This window comes from Electrona antarctica, assembly GCF_951216825.1.
Source record: "Electrona antarctica genome assembly, chromosome: 14".
In the NCBI taxonomy this organism is placed as follows: Eukaryota; Metazoa; Chordata; class Actinopteri; order Myctophiformes; family Myctophidae; genus Electrona; species Electrona antarctica.
The window spans coordinates 31,586,212-31,610,585 of NC_136795.1; the positions used below are offsets into that span (position 1 = coordinate 31,586,212).

General features: G+C 43.2%; 1 protein-coding gene across 2 annotated transcripts in view; it reads left to right on the forward strand.

Annotated features, from left to right (window-relative positions):
- rbfox1 (RNA binding fox-1 homolog 1) overlaps window positions 1-23,813 on the forward strand; it is a 110,546-nt gene extending 86,733 nt beyond the window's left edge. For both annotated transcript variants that reach the window (XM_079520456.1, XM_079520457.1), the window contains 2 exons: window positions 19,128-19,203; window positions 22,039-23,813. In XM_079520456.1, the coding sequence (XP_079376582.1) occupies window positions 19,128-19,203; window positions 22,039-22,161 (199 nt within the window). In that variant the 3' untranslated portion in view covers window positions 22,162-23,813. The remainder of the gene's footprint in view (window positions 1-19,127; window positions 19,204-22,038) is intronic.
- Window positions 23,814-24,374: the final 561 nt, after the last annotated feature.

Genomic DNA, 24,374 nt, shown 5'->3' on the forward strand with positions numbered 1-24,374 from the left:
AGGACCAGATGGGGGGTTAGATCTCCACACTGGCATGGGAATGCCTGGGGATCCCCCAGGATGAAGTTGCTAATGTTGCTCTGGAAAGGGAAGGTTGGGAGCTCTCTGCTGAAACTATTGCCCCCTGTTGTTGACCCAACCAAAATCACTAAAGTCAGTAGAGTGAGTCATCCTCCAGGAGCCATGAATTCAGGCGCACAGAATATACCATAAATATCCGGCAAGTCCTTTTTGAGATTGATGTTTGAGCGCCATCACCCGACGACGGGTTAAAGCACCTTAATGCCACCTGGTTGGTCCGTGTTCATCTGATGCCTATTTCAGCGATTCTCAACCTGTGTGTGCCGGGGCCCACTGGTGGGCCGTGTGGATATAGCGAGTGAGGCGCCAAATGATTAGCAAAACAATGGGATTTTAGAGGGTGAGCGCATCATCATCATTCCCAGACGTTATGCGGGAACGTCTACTGAGTGGCAAAAACTACTTTCTGGCCTTGACAGTCCATACATCCAAACAGAAAAGTCCCATTTGATTGCATTAAACGACGTTAAACTCACTTTGCCACTCGATTTGCCACTCACTTTATGCATGTGCATACCCTCTATAATATAACAAAACAAAAACATATACATATTTTTTCAAATATTCCCAGATTGTCTGACCATTATTGTCGGACCATTAATGTAAACATGCTCTAAATATGCACGCAGCCCACCCATCTGACCACTTAACACGGCAGCTGAAGGGCTGCTTACCCTGCGTCCTTTTTTTGACCTGGGTGCACTGCTCAGCTGAAAAATATACTCGGAATGAAAAATGAATGAAAAAGCGGCACTCTAAAATAAAATTGCAGGACGAGTAGCTCAGTTGACCACTTATTTTATTCCTCCAGCTATGCTACAGCATTTCAGTATGTATAACTTTCATCAAAGCCAAGTTAAAGTCAAGTGCAGATCTGCTATTTTCGGTGTGCCGACACTGCCGACACGGCGACACCATCACATGACAAAGCATAAATCAGACTTAAAATTATGTCTCCCTTTCTCCTATAAAGCAAGTGTGGTGGGGGGAAATAAACTTACATTTTAATCCTGGAATATATATCACAGACAGAATTATATATTAGATGTCTCACAGGGAATGTTCCCCAGTCCACGTGTACGGCGTGTAAAATCAAATGTCCCAAAAATATCCAACTAACCGTCAGTTTGAGGTCTCGACCCTGTGAGCCAGTTCGGAGTTGCATTCATTCCAATCCAATTTTACCATGAACTCTTCAATTAGCTGAAGTGTAACTCTTTAACTGACACTGCAACCGTGACAGCTTGAGCTCAGGTCACATAAGGCATTCATCAAGGTAAGAATTCGTTCCCATTCTTAAAACCCACAACTCCGTTCCCCTGTCAGCCCAGCAGTGGTGGGAAGTAACTAAGTACATTTACTCAAGTACTGTACTTAAAGGGACATTTCACCACTGGGATAAACTGCAGTCACTGAATGTTAATAGTATTTGTAGTAGATAACAGTAGCACAATTAGAAATGTGCACCCTATGGCCAGAAAAATAATGAAGTCTGTGTGTTTGACTATAAGGTTTGACTGGATTGCTGAATTCCTACAATGCCCATAAGGCTTTAGTGCACTTCCCCTCTGCCCTCGATCCTTGTGTAGTGGGGGGCAGCTGCATGGAGCTGTGACTTTGTAGTCCAGGAAGGAAGTGAGACCACATTTTGACATGACATGACAGGTTTTTGGTCATGAACATGGTGTCATGACTAAAATATCTAGAAAAACATATTACACACATACAAACTCCAGGAAATTGTTTCTTGTGTCCTATAAACATCATTCAAATTTGCTCTGGTTGCAAATGGGGTGAAGTGGCCCTTTAAGTACCATTTGTTTTGGTTTTACTTTACTGGAGTATTTCCAATTTTCAATACTTTTACTTCTACTCCACTAGGCCTACATCTCAGGAGCAAATATTGTACTTTTTACTCAAGTAGGCTACAATTATTTTAAAACTAGTTAGGCTACCTTGTAGATTTGAATTATTATAAAAAAACATACATTAACCACTTAAGCCAATCTCTGCTAACGGGGTGTTCGGACAGATTCAATTCATTGGCACAAATCGCCAGGACATGTTTGTACGCACCCTTAATGTTATAATGCGATCCAGCATCGCAAATATTATATTTACCAGTTCTTGGCTCTCCATCACTTTGCTTCCGTGTTGTGACGTCATTCAATATTTTCCCTCCTTCCAGACTATCTTTAGCGACGATCTTTAGCGGCCTTTGATTGAGGTGATCATACAAAACATCCATGTTTTCGGTGCTCAATAAAAAAAATCCCCGCGACCTCGCGATTTTCTGACGAAAACGAAAGTACTTAGAGAGTGCCCCCGAAACGATTGATTATTACTTCCGGTTCATAAAATCAGCTAGTAGCTGTTATGAATGGTGGTCTATGAGCAGCAGGCTGCGGCCTTTTGTGACATTAAATGTCGGCGGGGAACGAGTTAAGTACATTTTCATGCCAATACTTTTGTACCTCTACTCAAGTAGCCTACAGTTTGATTACCGATCTTTTACCTGCAAGAGTGTTTCTACATTGATACATCTATTTAAGTAAAGAAATGTAGTAGGCTACTTTTTCCAGCACTGCCTGCCAGGCCAGCATATATAAACTGTGCCATTGTCTGAGCCCAAATCATGTTCCTGGAGTAGTCTTTTTTTACATTGTGCTATTGAATTAGATGGAGGGATTTCTCTAACCCTAGAAGTGAATTCAACCCCCCCCCCCTCTCCCCCCAAAAAAAGAAGTGTTTAACTCAGTTAGATGTGCAGAACATTCATAGCCATAATATCAAATCGGCATATAGAGACTGATAGTGAAACATGAGCTTGTGTTATCTTTTAATTAGGCTTTGAGACGTAGCTGGGTCATATATAACCCCCTGTTGTGCCAAAGATTGTTAATTCAAACCTAGCTCCAAGAAAGTTAACTTGAAGAGAGGCTGAACGGATGGGGGGAAAATGAATAATGGATAAAAAAAAGAGAAGAAAAAATACAGACTTCTGTAAGTTCCATGCAATTATACAACCAAATTGTGCAGCAGTGCTTACTAATTCTAACGCAAATTATTCATTGTGTTATCAATAATAATTATATTATTAATATTGAGGGTTATCTAAGAGAGGGGTGGGCAACTTTGACAATGGAGTGGGCCACTATAGTTCCACACTCACTCCAGAGGGCCACTATAGTTCCACACTCACTCCAGAGGGCCACTATAGTTCAGTTCCACACTCACTCCAGAGGGCCACTATAGTTCCACACTCACTCCAGAGGGCCACTATAGTTCCACACTCACTCCAGAGGGCCACTATAGTTCCACACTCACTCCAGAGGGCCACTATAGTTCAGTTCCACACTCACTCCAGAGGGCCACTATAGTTTAGTTCCACACTCACTCCAGAGGGCCACTATAGTTCCACACTCACTCCAGAGGGCCACTATAGTTCCACACTCACTCCAGAGGGCCACTATAGTTCAGTTCCACACTCACTCCAGAGGGCCACTATAGTTTAGTTCCACACTCACTCCAGAGGGCCACTATAGTTCAGTTCCACACTCACTCCAGAGGGCCACTATAGTTCAGTTCCACACTCACTCCAGAGGGCCACTATAGTTTAGTTCCACACTCACTCCAGAGGGCCACTATAGTTTAGTTCCACACTCACTCCAGAGGGCCACTATAGTTCCACGCTCACTCCAGAGGGCCACTATAGTTCCACACTCACTCCAGAGGGCCACTATAGTTCCACACTCACTCCAGAGGGCCACTATAGTTCCACACTCACTCCAGAGGGCCGCTATAGCTCAGTTCCACACTCACTCCAGAGGGCCACTATAGTTCAGTTCCACACTCACTCCAGAGGGCCACTATAGTTCAGTTCCACACTCACTGCAGAGGGCCACTATAGTTCCACACTGACTCCAGAGGGCCACTATAGTTCCACACTCACTCCAGAGGGCCACATTGCATATTACTGTCATAGCAAAAATAGCCGATCTACACGCTCAAAATGCGTCGCCAGTTGCCCATGTATTATCTAAGAGATTCAGGAGGCTAAAAGGTCAATTTATGTGTGCAGGCCTATACAAACTCTTCCAGCTCATTAATTTACAATAGGGGTGTAACGATATAACTGCATCGACATATCGATTTTAATGTCAAGTACAGTATATCGAAATGTAAACAGCAACATTGACAACATTGACAGCAACATCGTTTTGCAATGCAAATAATCGATTGTGTCAATACTAAGTACTTGTGTGTTGTATTTAGCAATTTTAAGGAGAAAAAGTATGTGCGCGATGAAAGTATACGTGCGTGATGAAAGTATGCAATGAAAAAAATACGCGATGAAATGATACATGATGATACATGATGAATCAGATCTCAAGCTCAAGATCTACAAGCTCACAATGTGTCGCGATGCGATGCATTGCGAGCTTGTATCTGCTGTTTTCAAAAGATTTATATACGTTTGAAATTTTGAAATGAGACATTCTGCATAATGGGCACTTTTACTTTTTTTACTTTAAGTACATTTTGATGCCAATACATTTGGACTTTTATTGGATGGAGTATTTATATATTGCAGTATTGATACTTTTACTTGAAGTAAAACATTTGAGTACTTTTTCCACCCCTCGTGATCTTTTAAAATGAGTTTGTTTCTGGCAGCTCCTAAATGACAGTTATGGATGCATGCCGGGGTTTAAGAGGTTAATGACATGGACAGACAGCCAGCTGGTATGAGGCTGCCTCTCGTCATGAAGTGCAAAGCCATCTCCTCGCAAAATGCTTTCCCTCCATAAAGATCACATCAGATCCCCCCTGGCCTTATATTCCTCCTTCATTGACTCTCATTTGCATGTGAATAACAGGAGGACTCATTGTGCCACCTATTTATTACTGCCACTTCCTCCTTATGTGACCTTGAAGAGCGTTGCCTATAAGCAGCAACTCTCTATTGCCGGGCAGGAGCCTAGACAGCATCTCCTGTTTCTGTAGTGTGAGGCAGCTTGTACACCGACATGACGCTAGTATGTCACAGGGACTTACCCCAATGCAACCCTTGATGCTGAGTGCCAAGCAGGGAGGCATTGGGTCCGAGTCTGTGGTATGACCCGGCCGGGGATCAAACCCCGACCTCTAACCACAACCCGGGTCAGTTCCGGTTCTATTATCTCGGACCTCGGGTCTGTTTATCATTATGTATAATGATACCCGAGTTGATCTGAGAAGACCCGTGCTCAGTGCTGAAAACGGGTGAAAATATATACTTTTATACGTTTATGGGGAAGGGGACAGGGAAAGGCGGTACTGAACTAAACACGGGTGGGTAACATTTTATTGTGAAAATCAGAGGCGACCGTTTTCGCCCAAACAACGTCAGTTTTGTGACCTATCACAGCAGGCCACTGAGCACGCATACACGACGACACACACCCTTAATTGGATCGTGTCATATAAGAACTGTTCTAACAATAAACAAACCACTCTGACAATTTCATCAGGTACTGTATGTGACTCGTTTATGATATTGAGCTAAATTTGATAAGGTCATTTGAACAAATACTTTGGATAAATTAGTTGTTTTTTACTGTCAGTTGATGCTGAGTAAAATCGCTGATTTAAGTTCAAACTTAAAAGTGTCAAGTTATACCAGTGTAACACAACCGCACGCCATAAAAAGGCATCAAAGCACTTTTGTTTGCCTTTAGTTTTAGTGCACTTCAATTCAACTGAGATTCGGACACAATCGGGAAAGATTTGCATGCCTGCGTACGATGTCTATCCATGACTTGTAGGCTCAGTCTATTCCGCTGACGTCAGTTATTTGATCTGCTAATCGATCGGTGTGTGTCTGGGCGCCGCCGGCACAATAATGCAGTGCTGGTCAAAGCCCTGGATGCTTGTCTGGCACTTCTACCTGAGACACATCTGGGCCAAGGTTATTATTATAGTTTTACATCTTTTTGTTTAGTTTTGTTTTCATTTGCAGTTTAGTTTATGATTCATTTTAAAAGCGGGCTTGATAGTTTATTTTAGTTTGAAAAGGCATTGTTCTAGTTTAGGTTTTATTCGATTTTGTGTTCTTTTTTATTATTATTAAAATAAAATAAAACACGACAATAGCAGATGTACCAAATCACAAGTCTTGTAGATCTTAGAGAGATATTTATGAAGAAAAAATGTGGAAGATTTCATATTCACCCAAAATACTATTTTGAGATACTGACAAAGACAAAAGCTAAGGACATTTACTCTGTGAATTCAGTTAGTTTTAGTCAGTTTTGTAAACACACAATACCATTACAGTTAGTTGTTTATTTGTTGAAAAGCCTTGTTTTAATTTGTATTTTTTTCAATCCCAATTTTTCGTTTTGTCCTACTCCTCTCGCCCAACACTCCCTGCTGACAGGTGCCGGCCCGTAGGATTAAATGCAATCACAAATGTCAGTCACCCCGCCCGGCTTCACTCCTCCCAACACCCGTCAATTGTGTTTGTGGAGACACTCGACAGAGCCGGATGCACCACGGTGGATTTGAACCCACGACCTCCGTGGTGGTAAACAGCTACTTCACCTCTGTGCCTGCTTTCAGTTCACTTTAATAAGCCTGGTTGCGACGGACAGCAAATAACACTGCATGGCGCTATATAGGTCCGCTGCACAGCTTACGGCTCTGGACTCTGTTTTTATGTGACCATCTGTGTGAAGCCACAACGAGAGACTGTGTGGCTTTGACTGGGACCATGGTGATGTGGCTTTAGAGAGAGAGAGAGAGAGAGAGAGAGAGAGAGAGAGAGAGAGAGAGAGAGAGAGAGAGAGAGAGAGAGAGAGAGAGAACGCATGCATGCATTCTTTAGAGAGAGAGAGACTGCATGCATGCGCTCTTTAGAGAGAGAGAGAGACTCTTTAGAGAGAGAGAGACTGCATGCATGCGTTCTTGAGAGAGAGAGAGAGAGAGAGAGAGAGAGAGAGAGAGAGAGAGAGAGAGAGAGAGAGAGAGAGAGAGAGAGAGACTCCATGCATGCGTTCTTTAGAGAGAGAGAGACAGAGACGGAGACAGAGACGGAGAGACTGCATGCATTCCTGACGCCTGAGGACTCTGTGCTCTGCTCATGTAGAAGTCACACACAAACGCCAGCTATGCGCTCATGCACTGATAAAAGAAAAACGATCGTGGGGAACACACATGCTACCGTGAACATGCGATCAATTTGCAATTGATCGCATTGTTTGGGACACAGTGCTGTAGATTGAACTCGAACACGCACGCACGCACGCACGCACACACACACACACACACACACACACACACACACACACACACACAAATGTGAGGAGAATTGTTATTGTTTAAATCATCTGACCCATACGTTGACATTATTTTCTGGGTGTAATTATGACCCATCTGGCTTTGCCCTGGAGTGCACAGATCTATGATGGAATCTCCTGCAGAGGCTGTCTGTATCGCGTGACTACGCATTCACGCACGCACGCACGCACGCACGCACGCACGCACGCACGCACGCACGCACGCACGCACGCACGCACGCACGCACGCACAATATGTACAGTAGGCTACAGTACAAATATACAGACACAAACAAGCCCGCTTGCCCTGCGTTCTAAAATGTATGCTTTTGATTATAATTTTTTTTTTTTTCACAAGATATGTCTGGGGACATAGTCCAACATCACACAGAATGCATGTATTCCCTCTAAAATACATTAATATCAAAGAACTAGACCTACATCAAGTTTAACTTATCACTTGAGGGCCTAAATATGCCAATGTTCAAAGCACATTAGCCGTGTCATGTTGAGCGACGATCACGCAAGAAGTGACTAATTAAACGCCAAACATGGCATTGCTGTTTGCCCGTTTATTCTTTGTTAATGTAATTAATATGGATTAATTGCAATTAATTACAGAAGAAATGTGAATTTGCATATGAAAATGACTGGAGGCAGGGCTGTTTGTGAGCTTGTTGAAGTGCAGGTGGTAGCAGCATGGAGGACAACTCCCCACTATGGGGACATTGCTACAGTTGGCTGAGCCTCACAGCTCTGCAGTCAACTAAACAGGAAGGTAGCATTTCACAGCTCCCTCCATCCCACAGCAGTGGCTTTCAAACATTTCCAAAATTGATATCGTCGCTGTCTCCATAATTGAACTGTTTGATGATTTTGATGATACATTTGCAAAACGGAAGCGGGGGAGGAGGCGTCGCATCCGCTTTATCGCTTGATCATTTTCAGAGCTTCTGTCGGTCCAGACTGTATGACGGAAGCGTTTGAACATTGTGGGAGGCAACAGTCTGACCACGCGACACTCATAGGAACATATAAGCCATAGAGGACCCGTACAAATGTGTTCCTTTCCTTTTGTATAGTACCACACACATGGATTTGAGACTTGATTGCATTCAGACTTTATTACCAATGTGAGTGCCGTGCGTGACCCTGTCAGAGAGGTGTCCTGGACAGTGGTATCTCGGGGGTCTCCCGGGTGTATTTATACCATAACATTATGCGTTTTCATCACCCAGTCGGTCCCCATGGTATTTTGGGCGGCGGTGGTATCTCGATGGGGTGCGTGTGTCTCTCTCTCTCGGGTGCATTTACACAACCAGAGACGTTACGTGCATTCCATCGCCTCGTCCCAAGGTGTTTGGTACGTGGGTCTCACTGTGTCTCCTGGGTGTATTTACACCCGAGCGTTATGCGTTTTCATCGCCGTGTGATTGCAACGCACCGCCTCGCCCAGGACTCTCTTATTAATGCCAGGTGGAAAGGCGGCCAAGGTCTCGGGCAGGGCCATGCATCATCCAAACACTGCTGTGTGCCAACGCACGTGGATGGATCGCATGTGCTCTTTCTCTCTCTCTCTCTCTCTGTGTGTGTGTCTCTCTCTCTCTCTCTCTCTCTCTCTCTGTGTGTGTGTGTGTGTGTGTGTGTGTGTGTGTGTGTGTGTGTGTGTGTGTGTGTGTGTGTGTGTGTGTGTGTGTGTGTGTGTGTGTGTGTGTGTGTGTGTGTGTGTGTGTGTGTGTGTGTGTGTGTGTGTGTGTGTGTGTGTGTGTGCGTGCGTGCATAATACTATACTTGCGAGGGTCAAATGTCCCCGCAAGTATAGTAGAATTTGAGTTATTTAGAGGTTAGATTTAGAGGTTGGATTTCTGCCTGATTTGCGCTTTGTTGTATTCCGGTGTCGCGTACCGGAAATAGCCGATCTGCAAGCTCACAAGTGTTGCATCACAACAAGTAGCAATACAATACAATACAATACAATACAATACAATACAATACAATACAATACAATACAATACAATACAATACAATACAATACAATACAATACAATACAGTGCGTGCGTGTGCACGCGTGTGCACACGTGCGTGAGTGTGCACACGCACACTTTTGTGTGTGAGTACTTGCTTGTATGCATGCATGATACTGAAGGACTCAGACCTTTCTAAAGTGAATCTAGTGAGTAATCTAAGTTAGTCAAAATACTTTAATCACATTGACAAAAATGTACAAAATGGAGTCTCCCAGGAAGCCTGATTTATAACGTGTTGTAGACGGTGCTGGAGGTTAAGGTCTTCGTAGGGAGCTTCCACATTAATTGAGGTGAACAATGTAGCCGGAACTTTAGGTTTTATAAGCCTTTATTTAAATTAGAAAAGAACAAATAACAAAAGATTGAATCAGAATAACTTCATTCACGAATTACAATAAACGAGAACGAGAATTCAATGATGTGACATTAGGACAAAAGCAGGAACATGCTGTAACATACACAATGGAGTCAAAACAACGTAGAGCTGTGCATAGTTGAGCATCAGCACCCTCTGGTGGACACATTTGTGAAAAGCGAGATGTACTATAGGCCTACTAACTAGGGCTTGGAAAATAACAGAAAACACATGTAACCCGACAATTAGAACCAATAACTGATTTAATCTTCCTCATCTCCTTTAATCAAATAATCGAGAATCACAAGAGATATATGTGCAATATTCTTTACTAAATCTGATTAGTAACCTTTTAAGTCCTGTTTCATACTTACTGTTGTGCAATGGTGGCCTGCAATAAGAACCAAAATAGCTGATCTACAAGCGCAATACATGTTGTGGCGTGTTGTGAGCTCGTACAGTAGCTGTGTTATTTCCCCCTTTTTTCTATAATCATTCACTGACGTGGGCCATGGCTCAGCGGTCCAGGCACCTTGGCTGGTAATCCAGTCTGGCAGTGTGCCGTGGGTTCGACTCCCGATCCCGATGGCCTTTACTGCATGTCTTCCCCCCATCTCTCTCCCCATTTCCTGTCAGCCTACTGTCTGTCCCTCCATAAAATATATAAAATAAAAGGTGAAAGCCGAAAAAAAAAGAAAAAAAAATCTTTCACTGACTAATTTTAATAGAGGCAAACGTTTGAAATCATCGCAATATTGATTTGAAGTCGTATCACGCAGCCCTAACATGTACCGTACATACGTGTAGACACATGTGTTTTCGCTTCAGGTCACACAGCTCTAACTCACTGGTTCTCAACCAGTGGGGGTTCCAGGTGGTCCCCGACTAAACCCTTATATCTTTAACTCTTGAGAGTGTAACTGTAAAATGAAACCAAATGGACCCTTACATGTCCATTTGGTTTCATTTTACACTCTCAAGAGTTCAATTATTGTTTTCTGCATTCATTAATTTACAAGAAGTCTACACAATTAGAGAATGAAAAAGAATTGTTATTTTGATCAACGTTTGCCTGTGATCTCTCCTAATGGTACCACATCAATAAATACATTGTGGACAAAAATCTTATCCAATCATAACAAAATATTCCAAGTCTTGGGTCTGCGAGGCTAAATATAATTCATACTGCAGTTTTAGGTGATAATACATGACCAGAATGTTTTTGGGTGAGCGGTGAGTCGCTTATTACCACCGCGGCATGACGTCATGTTGTAGTTTTATTACCACCGCGGCATGACGTCATGTTGTAGTTTTATTACCACCGCGGCATGACGTCATGTTGTAGTTTTATTACCACCGCGGCATGACGTCATGTTGTAGTTTTATTACCACCGCGGCATGACGTCATGTTGTAGTTCTTATTACCACCGCGGCATGACGTCATGTTGTAGTTCTTATTACCACCGCGGCATGACGTCATGTTGTAGTTTTATTACCACCGCGGCATGACGTCATGTTGTAGTTTTATTACCACCGCGGCATGGCGTCATGTTGTAGTTTTATTACCACCGCGGCATGGCGTCATGTTGTAGTTTTATTACCACCGCGGCATGGCGTCATGTTGTAGTTTTATTACCACCGCGGCATGACGTCATGTTGTAGTTTTATTACCACCGCGGCATGGCGTCATGTTGTAGTTTTATTACCACCGCGGCATGACGTCATGTTGTAGTTTTATTACCACCGCGGCATGACGTCATGTTGTAGTTTTATTAACACCGCGGCATGACGTCATGTTGTAGTTTTATTACCACCGCGGCATGACGTCATGTTGTAGTTTTATTACCACCGCGGCATGACGTCATGTTGTAGTTCTTATTACCACCGCGGCATGACGTCATGTTGTAGTTCTTATTACCACCGCGGCATGACGTCATGTTGTAGTTTTATTACCACCGCGGCATGACGTCATGTTGTAGTTTTATTACCACCGCGGCATGGCGTCATGTTGTAGTTTTATTACCACCGCGGCATGGCGTCATGTTGTAGTTTTATTACCACCGCGGCATGGCGTCATGTTGTAGTTTTATTACCACCGCGGCATGACGTCATGTTGTAGTTTTATTACCACCGCGGCATGGCGTCATGTTGTAGTTTTATTACCACCGCGGCATGACGTCATGTTGTAGTTTTATTACCACCGCGGCATGACGTCATGTTGTAGTTTTATTAACACCGCGGCATGACGTCATGTTGTAGTTTTATTACCACCGCGGCATGACGTCATGTTGTAGTTTTATTACCACCGCGGCATGACGTCATGTTGTAGTTCTTATTACCACCGCGGCATGACGTCATGTTGTAGTTCTTATTACCACCGCGGCATGACGTCATGTTGTAGTTTTATTACCACCGCGGCATGACGTCATGTTGTAGTTTTATTACCACCGCGGCATGGCGTCATGTTGTAGTTTTATTACCACCGCGGCATGGCGTCATGTTGTAGTTTTATTACCACCGCGGCATGGCGTCATGTTGTAGTTTTATTACCACCGCGGCATGACGTCATGTTGTAGTTTTATTACCACCGCGGCATGGCGTCATGTTGTAGTTTTATTACCACCGCGGCATGACGTCATGTTGTAGTTTTATTACCACCGCGGCATGACGTCATGTTGTAGTTTTATTAACACCGCGGCATGACGTCATGTTGTAGTTTTATTACCACCGCGGCATGACGTCATGTTGTAGTTTTATTACCACCGCGGCATGACGTCATGTTGTAGTTTTATTACCACCGCGGCATGACGTCATGTTGTAGTTTTTGGTGGTCACCTTATCAACTAAAACTGGAGTATGAATAGGCCTAATAAATAATGGGCCTCGGTTGAAAACCACAGCTCTAACTAATAAGAACTGACAGACTGAAGTTGCATGTTTGGCACACGTGGAGAGACAAGGGGTAAACAAGGCCACACACACACACACACACACACACACACACACACACACACACACACACACACACACACACACACACACACACACACACACACACACACACACACACACACACACACACACACACACACACACACACATTACATAATGCTCTCTAAATGATAGAAAGCTCTTCTGGCCTCATGCTGGTATCATTCTTAACACCCTGCTAACTCAGTTCTGACTCATTACATCTGCTAACTACCTCTTCTCTCTTCTCCATATAGCCCTGTTCTGTCATCCTTCTGCCCACGCACCACGCGCACCCTTACACGCACGCACGTATTACACATTTTAACACTGTCATGTCCACATAAAGGAGAGCACGCAAGGGCACAAATATTAAAGGTATAGTTAAGGTTACATTCACAACATCATGGCATATGTCTTCATGATACAATAATCATGTGACTCCGTAGGCTACTATGGGAACAAGTAACAGCGTCTCCGCCCAACCCCATCTCACACGGAATTGCAAGTCCGTACATACACGCCTATAAAACCCCAAAATCCGTACATATTACACGACTACTGTTTTGACAGAGACGGAGGCGTGGCTTTCACTAGTACGGAAGTGCTATTCACTGTGGCTGGGTGAGTTTGTGTCAGAGGCGTATCTACAATAAGGCGAGGGCAGGCGTCCGCCTGGCCAAATCCATTTCTGGCCTGGCCAAAATCCATACAATGAGAAAAAAAGAGGACAAAAACAAGACATGAGATCTATTAATGGACAGCTGGTTGGCCGTCGCGGTAGAGCGCGACCCTCAATCACCCATTGGAATGTAAATGCATGCCTTTCAGCCTTTGTATACTACTCGTCTGGCAGGTATATCTCTTTGAAAACCTTTAGTGCTACGATTGTGCGCGGGGAGACGACAATTAACACATCTTGCCTGTCCAAAATGTAATTCTTGCCTGCCCAAAATGTAATTCCTGGAAACGCCACTGGTTCGTGTTTGACATTATTTACTATTCTGTCGATATCGGGTTACAACTCGGACGGGGCTGAGTCGGCTCTACCGAACTTCTAGAAACGCCCCTCCGTCATTGTCTATGGGGAGGATGTCAGTGTATGTTCAGTGTATGGATTTGGGGGTTTTCTAGGCGTGCATGCACAGAATTACAATTCCGTGCTATTACACCGTGTTTGGGTGAGACTGGGCTGAAAACGGTCTTTAAGGTAAACCACACCAATGCAACTCACAATGAGTTGCATTGGTGTGGTTTCCCTTAAAAAACGTTTTGTCCCAACCCGACCCTTTGGTGTGGTTTGGGCTTTATACATGTCAACCTCATATACTAATGTATGGTAATATAATTCTACTAAAACTCCAACCCAAAATGTCAACTCTACCGCTAAATAACTGAACTACTAGCAAAATGTCCCCACTTTGATTTTTTTCCCCTTGTGTTTTTGTCCTAAAGGTGGGAATTCAGGGGCAGGGACACGCACACACACACGCGCACACACGCGCACGCACGCGCACACACACGCACACACATGCACGTGCGCGCTCACGCACAGGCGCCACTGTAAAAGACTTCCACTGCAAGGCGAGTCTTAACAGCATTGTGACTCTTATCTGTCGCTAAACAGAGCACTTGGGGTTCTGCTCTTGGCCGATCCAAACCACTTTAAAACAGCACTTCATGTAATGGACCGACAGGAGAGGTAGAGGAGGGCGTCCATGGCCACAGGCCACCCGGACGGGACGGGAGGGTGATGATGGGACAAATCAAACACATTATTATACTAATGTTTTTCCATCATTTATTAAGACCTTTCAAACTTTTTGTGAGAACAGCAGATGTGCAAGCTCACAACGTGTCGCCGTGTGACGCGCTGTGAGCTTGTAGATTTGACGTTTCGCTACTTATCTTATGTCTTATGATGAAGTATTATAATAGACCTTAAAGTGGTTAAAGTGGAGCATAGTGTCTTCTATGTTTATGCCTTCATGCCATCTCAGGAAAATGTGAGACTTGTGTGTGTTTGTACGTGCGTGTGTGTGTTTGAGTGTTATAGTAAGTAGCTATGCTATGATTATTTCCATGTATTTATTTGTTAATCACATTTTTAATTAATATCTAAAATTGTTAAGGCTTTTTTTTTGTAAATGTGAATACAATGCATTTTGCCAAATAATGACAATATTTCTACCATTAATCCTGTCCATTGGTAATGCATTTCTCAAACAACCCCCTTTCCATTTTTCTCATGGAAATGTTTTCTGGAGTAGCTGCTTTCTACACTCAGGTAGCCTATTTATTGCCTTCAGCCAAGCTGATTGAAATGTACCTAATTAGCTTTTTATTTATAGCAACATTTGACAAGGTCACTTTGAATTTGCTTGACAACTGGATGGTAACATACTGTAGTTAAAGCATAAAGATTAATGGAGAGAAACAGAGGCAATCTTGTTTTCTTTCAACTCTATTCATCTCTAAAAGAGAACTGACATTTAGGTTGTTATTCTGTCAAAAAATAGATGATGGAAGTTTTGCATTTTTTTCTTTAATGAAATCTCTCAAGACTTTTCCTTTTCCGTAGATTAATGCTCTGTAGTTGGGGAGGTTGGAAACTGCAATTTTGCTTTTGGCTGAAATGAATGGCATTGCTTTTCACGGTCGAGACAACATGTGACCTTTTCATCCCGAGTATGGGAACATTTCTTAAAAGCCGTTCATTGCCGTTCATTCAGCCTGCTCCATTTTGTGGAGCTGTTGGAAATGTTGCTTCCTTGTTTACTGTCTCTCACCTCAAAGTCACATAAAAAAACACACACAATTCACTCCATGAAAATGTGGTCTGCTTGCACCTCTCCATGCACGCATGCACGCACGCACGCACAGTTTTACTATAATTGTGAGGACATCAATATTTTAGAGGGGCAATGTTATGTCATTTTTACCATTTTTGACGCTAACTCTATAAAGCCTACCCTAGCTATAACCCCTATAAAGACTGTCTATTTCGGAGCACGACATCAGTGTATAACTAAAGAATGAATAAATAAGGATCTAATCCTAAATGATTTTCTTGTTGCCATATAAAATTTACAATTCACAATGTAGGCATTTAGTAGACGCTCTTAATCCAGAGCGACAGTAAGCAAGGTAAACACAAGGTAATACATCAAATGCATAGCAATAGTAATCTATGGATCATAGCAAATGCATAGCAATAGTAATCTATGGATCATAGTAAAACAAGTTCTCTGGTGAGCACCAGCAAAATGTCCCCCACAATGTCTATTTGTCTAAATTCTACTATACTTGTGGGGACATTTGGTCCTCACAAGTATAGTAATACAAGTAGCCTACTGTACATACGAAGACAACACACACACGCACACACACACACACACACACACACACACACACACACACACACACACACACGCACGCACGCACGCACGCACGCACGCACGCACGCACGCACGCACGCACGCACGCACGCACGCACGCACACACACACACACACACACACACACACACACACACACACACACACACACACACACACACACACACACACACACACACACACACACACACACACACACACACGTGTGTACACGTTCACGTACAATCATTATGGGTTAGGGGCTCTGTGCAGGGAGATAAGATAGGTCAAAAGCGGCGCAGGGCTGAGGCACGGCAGACTGGGGCAGAGTGTACACTGAATAACAATGTCCACAACTAATCGGGATTAACTTCTAATCGCTGCAGCCACTGGGCCCACGTATGCAAATCAGCTCATTTATAGGCGCAGCCCACCCCCCCCCCCCCCCCAAAACTCTGATTGGCCCTTATCAGGGGCTGGGGGAGGGGGGGAGGGGGGGGGGGGGGGGGGGGGCAGGCAAGCTGGGGTGCAGAGAGGGGAGAGATTAGCCTGGCCTTGGACCCAGTGACGCTGCTGGACCTCTCAGAAAGAGAAATGTCTGTCTGTCTACATCTGTCTGTCTGTCTGTCTGTCTGTCTGTCTGTCTGTCTGTCTGTCTGATAAGTCTTGCTTTTTGGTGTGTGTTCTCTAATATGCTAACATTCACACATCTGTACAGCATGGTGTGTGTTCTCTACTATGCTAACGTTCACACATCTGTACAGCATGGTGTGTGTTCTCTGCTATGCTAACGTTCACACATCTGTACAGCATGGTGTGTGTTCTCTACTATGCTAACGTTCACACATCTGTACAGCATGGTGTGTGTTCTCTACTATGCTAACGTTCACACATCTGTACAGCATGCGTTGTGGTGGACAGTAGGCTACATTTACTGGAGTGTCTGTGTATTTGGAAGCATACTATAATGATGTTCTCTATAATACTATAATAATACTATACATACTATAATGATGTTCTCTATAATACTATAATAATACTATACATACTATAATGATGTTCTCTATAATACTATAATAATACTATACATACTATAATGATGTTCTCTATAATACTATAATAATACTATACATACTATAATGATGTTCTCTATAATACTCTAATAATACTATACATACTATAATGATGTTCTCTATAATACTATAATAATACTATACATACTATAATTATGTTCTCTCCACTGCATTTCAAAGGCAAATATTGTCCCTTTAACTTCACTACATTTCTAGGACATGTTGTCTCCTTCAGGTGAAAACCTCATACTGTATGTCCAAATCATACTTACTTTTCAGTATTCAAATTAAAAAATATCAATATAGTAGCAATAGTACAAGCTCAAAAATAGTTTGCTTACGCGCTGGGTTTCTTGTGGATCTCTGACTTTTGATGCTTGTGTGTGACGCTGTAGTGTAATTGTTATTTTCGAAAAAACACAAAAAGTTACACTTTCGGAGATAGGAGGTTTCTGTCTGCCAAACAAAACATTTTATTTGAATACTATTTTTTTAAAGCAAGTGCTCCAGTACAGAGCATATTTCACTTGAATAGTTGAGTCATATTTGACCAAGAGTATATCCACACATGTTTGACTCAAGCACTGGGGATTGAGTAGTTTCATCCACCACTGGTCTTTGCTCACGTTTATTACGCCTCCGTTTCTTCACTCCCTCCCTCCCTCCCTCTCTCTCGACATCTCTCACGTGACGGCGAGCAGACTGTCCTCTTCGTTTAAGAGCTCCAACACTTAGAGATTTTATCACATTAAAGCGTGGCCTCTGCGATGGAGAGAGCCCCCTCGCCGGCGTGCGTGCGTGCGTTCGTTCAACCCCCACAGCCCCCGCCGTCTCGCCGTCAGGAACTCACTCAGGCCTGTGGGGACATCAGGTGAATGCAATTAACTCCCCGCTTAGAGCAGGAAACTAGTAAAAAAGTCTTGTTCCCCGGGACCCGAGTTAAGAACCTTTAAAAAAAAGAAAAAAACCCTTAATAGTTCATTAAAAGTTCTCATGCCTCTCTACACGCATTGATTGGATCTCGTCAGCTTCGGTGGGTCCGTGCCGCTTCCTCCGAGATAAATGGATAGAGTTGCTTATCTCTATCAGCCCTGGAGATGCTGTCTCTCTCTGCAGCTACGAGGGCTGTATGGGGACCAGTGTAGCCCCGTTTTGGGAGAGAATTAAGCAGTGGTGGTGCTCACATTTTTTACATAATTAGGCCTACATACATACATACTGCAATATAGAAATACTCTGTTATAACTCTGTTATAAAATAGCAGATCTACAAGATCACGATGTGACGCATCGTGATCGTGTAGATTGGCAATTTTAGTAGTCATTAAAGGGCCATGACTCATGTCCCATACGTTCAAAACTGTTACTTTTCAACAGACAAATTCAAAAGTAGCAGATCTACAAGCTCGAAGCGTGGTGCGATTCTACGTGAAGCGACGCGTTTTGAACTTGTAGATGTGCTATGTTTTTTTATTTGAATCCTGAAAACCGTTTTGGGCATGTGGTTTCCACCCGACAGAGACAACGCTATTTAGCTCTTTGGATTTGTTGATGACATGCAATTATGTGTTAATATTATATGGTCTGTTGATTAATTTAATTCATAGGACCACAATGCAAACAAGTCCACGGGCCTTTTTGTGTTCATCTTTTTTACTTAAATGTTTTACAGTACTGTACATTTTGGAATCAATCAATCAATCAATCAATCAATCAATCAAAGAGTTAAAACCATATTTAAAATTATATCTGTATAGTTATTGCTTCATGGTGTGAATTGCCCTTTACACTAGATGTGTATGAAACTGTGATTTAATGTATTTTGTCATGTATGTTTCGGTTGCAATAGTTTTGCACAAGTCCTTTTGGGGAGCGTCACTAAAACCTTTTTCTTTTCTTGTCTTTTTCTTTGTGTTGTTTCCATAGTTACGGACGAGTATATGCTGCCGACCCCTACAACCACGCACTTGCTCCAGCAGCCACATACAGCGTTGGTGCCATGGTAAGATACACCAGTGGTTCTCAACCTGTGGGTCGGGACCCAGGGATCACATGATTTGAGGGGGGGGGGGGTCCCCAGCTGACATTTTAAATACTTCAAGAAGAAAGAAAAGAAAAGAACATTATTGCATCAAAAGTAATCAACAAACTATAGTATAAAAACTGGTCAAACATTGGCTAAATTGTGAAATAATATAAGATCAACAAGCTCTTGTGAGCTTGTAGTTCTGCTGTTTTCACAATATTTCTCTGTGGGACCGAAAACATAATAATGCCTCAACTCCTACAAGTCCAAGTGCTTGTCAGGTTGGAGGGTCCCCAGTTCAAATATGATTATTTTGGGGGGTCACGGCCTGAAAAGATTGAGAACCACTGAGATAGACAACCACCTGTCTGTCTGTCTGTCTGTCTGTCTGTCTGTCTGTCTGTCTGTCTGTCTGTCTGTCTGTCTGTCTGTCTGTCTGTCTGTCTGTCTGTCTGTCTGTCTGTCTGTCTGTCTGTCTGTCTGTCTGTCTGTCTGTCTGTCTGTCTGTCTCTCTCTCTCTCTCTCTCTCTCTCTCTCTCTCTCTCTCTCTTAATCCTGAGGATTCATATATATATATATATATATATATATATATATATATATATATATATATATCCCCCTATCTCCCTCCCTCCCCTCATCCTGGTGCTGCTCTGCATGGTTTTCCCACTGACATCCCCTCACTTAAACTTAATTGAATTTGTCTCCGGCGCTAACGGCAGTCCAAATGCCACATTAATCCCCGCCTGTAAAAAGTGATGAACGTCTTCATGCCTTGGCAGCCCAGTCCATGTTAGTTATTATATTTCTAATTTGGTGGATACCACCTCGCCCCACGCTCCCCACTAATGGAATAATTAGTCATTTTGATAATTAAATCCCTCCACCTAAAGTGGCACGGCAGCAGCCTGCCGGAGCGAATTGGGGGGGGGGGGGGGGGGGGGGGGGGGGCTACGCAGAGGGGTGGGGGGTGGGCGATGAGAGCCAGGGGACGACCGCAGGGATAAGACAAAGTAACGGCGGAGATGAAGAGACATTTGGATGAAAGAGGGGGAAATCCCCAAGGCAGAAAGTCGAGCCTGTAGTATCCATTTAACTCAGAGGATGTATAAATGGGGTCAGTTTTGGTTACATTTGTACATTCTCTGAGTTACAAATGGATGAATTAACGCTGATGCGTTTGACTATGTATTGTGACAGCGCCGTCTGAGCATGCGCACACAGTCATTTGGTTTCTCAGGGGATGGCAATTGCCACCCCCTAGTGCAGGGGTTCTCAACGTTTTTGGCCGGGGACCCCCGGAAATGCTTTGGCAATGTCTCGGGACCCCCCGCCAGTGGCGCGCTACGAGCTTGTAGGTCTGCTATTTTTGAAAAATCGTTTTTTAAATAATTTGGGGACCCCCTAAAATAATTTGGCGACCCCCCGAGGGGTCGCGACCCACGGGTTGAGAACCCCTGCCCTAGTGTTCACATTTTAATCTCAAATGTGGTTCTTTTTGCATATTTGTCAGCATATTTGCTGAACATTTTTTACTAGTAGATTAATCTGATTTCAGATCAACATGCACTGAGTGCATCTCAATCCATGGCCATGTCATGTGACATTATGCGTTTTCTCATCTGCACGTGGTTACTTATTTTTGCCCATTTCTCTCTGAAATGACACCTCTGCAAAGAATGATTCCCATTAAGCACATTTCATCCTCCGCCTGCTACCCCGCTCCACCCCAGCAGATGTCAGTAAAAACCTCAAATACACATTCAGCTAATAATCTCAGGTCCATGCTTGTGTTTTTCTGAATCGTGCTTTTGAACTCATCGTGTTGTAATGTATTCTCATGTTTTATTGATTTATTCGATTGTTTGACTCATGTTCTATGTTTTTTTCTTGTTCCATCGAGCAGATTTCTATCACCTGTAACTCTTGGCATGCGTCCGTTGGCATGACGTTCTGTTGGCTGGCTTGCTGCATGACGGTTTCCGTCCGGTCAGTTGGTCCAGCCGCATGGGGGTTTGTACTGGAATGACGGTAATGTAATGTTTAAAGGCATCATGTGTAACTTTTCCCTGTGTTTACGTAACAAAACAATTAATACAATTTTAACCAGTAGGCCTAATTTCCCCTCCATACAAGCAGTCAAAAGAATCAACTTCAGGTTTGCAGGTGTGAAACAGTGCAGGTGAAATTCGTTTTTGTGAAAGCTCCATCGTTTTTCTTCTTCTCCAAGGGATGAAGAAGGGGCGGGCAGGGGGGAAGAGAGATCAATAAAAACTAACAGATTTACACACATATTTACACATACAGTAGTAGGCCTATCTGAGGTAAGACATTGGGGTGCGTGAGTACAGTATGCTGTGAAGTATATGCTATGGACGTTATTTAAGGTTCGGGGAAAAAACTAAAAAAACGTACATGGGTGCAAACGGAAGTGTCAGCCACTGGAGTAGTATAGTGTGCTGGTGTTTACCTGGAGAGACACACGACACATCCCTCTCTCTGTATTGCTGCCGTGCACCGTTGAAATAACTACTGCAGTTGCTGATAACTGCTTGTAGCCTACCCAAAAAAAGATTATTGTTCTGTTATGTAAACACAGGACAAACACAGGACAAAGTTATATACTATGGTTTTTCGAAAACAAAGAAAAAAACTGGATAGCTGCTAGGATAGAGGGATGCTAACGAGTTTGTGCGTGCCTGTGTGTGTGTGTGTGTGTGTGTGTGTGTGTGTGTGTGTGTGTGTGTGTGTGTGTGTGTGTGTGTGTGGTGTGTGTGTGTGTGTGTGTGTGTGTGTGTGTGTGTCTTTCAGAATGCTTTCGCCCCGCTGACAGATGCCAAAACTCGGAGTCACGCTGACGACGTGGGCTTGGTGCTGTCCTCCCTGCAGGCCAGTATATACCGGGGAGGCTACGGTCGCTTCGCACCCTACTAACACCACCCAAAAACTACAACCGACCCTCCTCCTCCCACTAAAAAAATAACAACGTACACACAACCTTCCAACAGGGCAGAACGAAGAAAGAAAAAAAAAGAAAAAAGAACAGTGATGTTGCTATAGGTGTTTCATGAAAAACGAGTCCCAGGGGAACCCATGGGTGGTTCTTTTTTTGATGAGTCCCTGCAGGGACAATTCTATCGAGTCCCTAATAAATAAAACGATCCGTTAAACTCACCGTCCGAGAGGACACTGAGTTTAACGCGTCCGTTTTTTGGAATGAAAATGGCGCGGGACGCGTAGCCAACAACATCACTGAAAGAAGTGTGCGAGCGAGCGAGCGTGCGTGCGTGCGTGTATGAATGAATGAAGAGAGACAGGCGTGGAGAGAGAGAGAGAGAGAGAGAGAGAGAGAAGTTACATAGAGCTAGATGTTTTCTGAGGCCTGGGTATTGCAATACATGCAGTTGTGCATCATTTTAACATAGAGAGAAACGTACTGGGGGATTAGAAGAAGAAGAAGAAAAAAAAACACAAATAAGAATACAATTACAAACTGATATTTTTCATCTTATACCTCAGATATTTTGTGCTGTGTATTTTGATATTGTGGGTTTTTAATTTCTAAAGATTTAAAACATAGATTGTCACCTGTAGAGGTTTTTTCTTTTCCTTTTTCTTTTCTTGTTTAGATTTTTTCCGTGGTACTAAATAGAGAGCTGCTAGAGTTATAAACAATTAGGACAACAGAGAAAAATGTAAACAGATTTAAAATGGTTAGGGCTTGTATAGAACTCTAACCCTGTAAGATATAGGTCCATAGTCATATTTTTTGGGGTTATCAACGTTTTGTAAGAGTGTTTAAAGTGACTATACTAGTCAAGTGTTGTTTGGTTTGGTTTTTCACAGCTTCCTTCGGCGCTTCCTCTGACATTTTAGCGAAGATGTGTTTTTTTTATCGTTTTTGGAAGGGGGGTGGGTGTGGTGTTTTTTGGGGACAGAGTAGTGTTTAGGGGTCTGCAAAAGCTGTAGATAGGATGGAAAGTACTTTTCAGACAGATGTAATGAATGTTTTGAGTGGATGTTGAGTTCTTTCCCCAATTGTTTTTTTAACGTGGGGAAGTCCCAGAAAGGATAAAACGCTGATTTATACTTCAAAATGATGTCTTTGCAAGTGAACAAAAAAAGAGTTGACGCATTCATAGTGTGTCGCCATTTTTGTTCATTTGTTAACACTTCATTTTTTTGGTACACAACACAGTTGTGTGAGGAAGAATAAATGGGCCCTACGGCAGGTGTAATTTTAGTTTGTCGTTTTAGTGAATCGTGTGTTAGTCCTCAGTGAGTTACCGAGGCTGTCGTTATATCGTTGATTAGACCACTGTTTCTCAACATCAGGTCTGGGGACCCCCATTGGTTCCAAATGGTCTCTTACGTGTCTGTAACTCTGAGAGTGTAAACATGGAACAAGACACTCTCAGAGTTAAACTAACACAGAGGAGTTTTCAGTGTAGGTCGGGGGGTCAAGATAAATTAAACACATTGTATCAAATTGAGGTCCGTGGTCTAATGTATATCAAACGGGAACCCCATTCCACACAGAAACATTTTCATCAGTATTAATTTAACTTAGAGAGTTACAGACCTGTAAAGCGGTGGTTCCCAAAGTGGGGTCCGGGGACCCCTATGGGTCCTTGAGGGAGTTCCAGGGGGTCCCCAGCTAAATGATAGTTTGGAACCAAATGGACCCTTATGGGTCTGTAACTCTGTAAGAGTCTACAAATGGAACTAAATGGACCCTAGCGGGTTCATTTGGTTCCATTTGTACACTCTCAGAGTTAAATTGATTTTACAATATAAATTGGGGGTCCCAGAGATATAAATGCCATTAAATGGGGGTCCGTAGACTAATGCATGTCAAACTGGGGGTCCTTGAAATTAAACGGGTTGAGAATCTCCCTGGCATATTTCTTCAAATGGGGGTCCTTGACATAAACGGGCTAATTAGTGCCAATTTGGGGGTCCTTGACATAAACAAGTTTGGGAACCACTGCTTTAAAGGGCCCATTACTCTCAGAGTTTCAGGTCCATTAAGGGTCCTTTTTTGTGCCCTGGTGGGGCCCTGAACCCATGGCTGAGAACCAGTGGGCTTAGATAATAGTGGTTATATCTCACGTCACTCCCAAGCCAAAGGTTCCGCTGGACATATC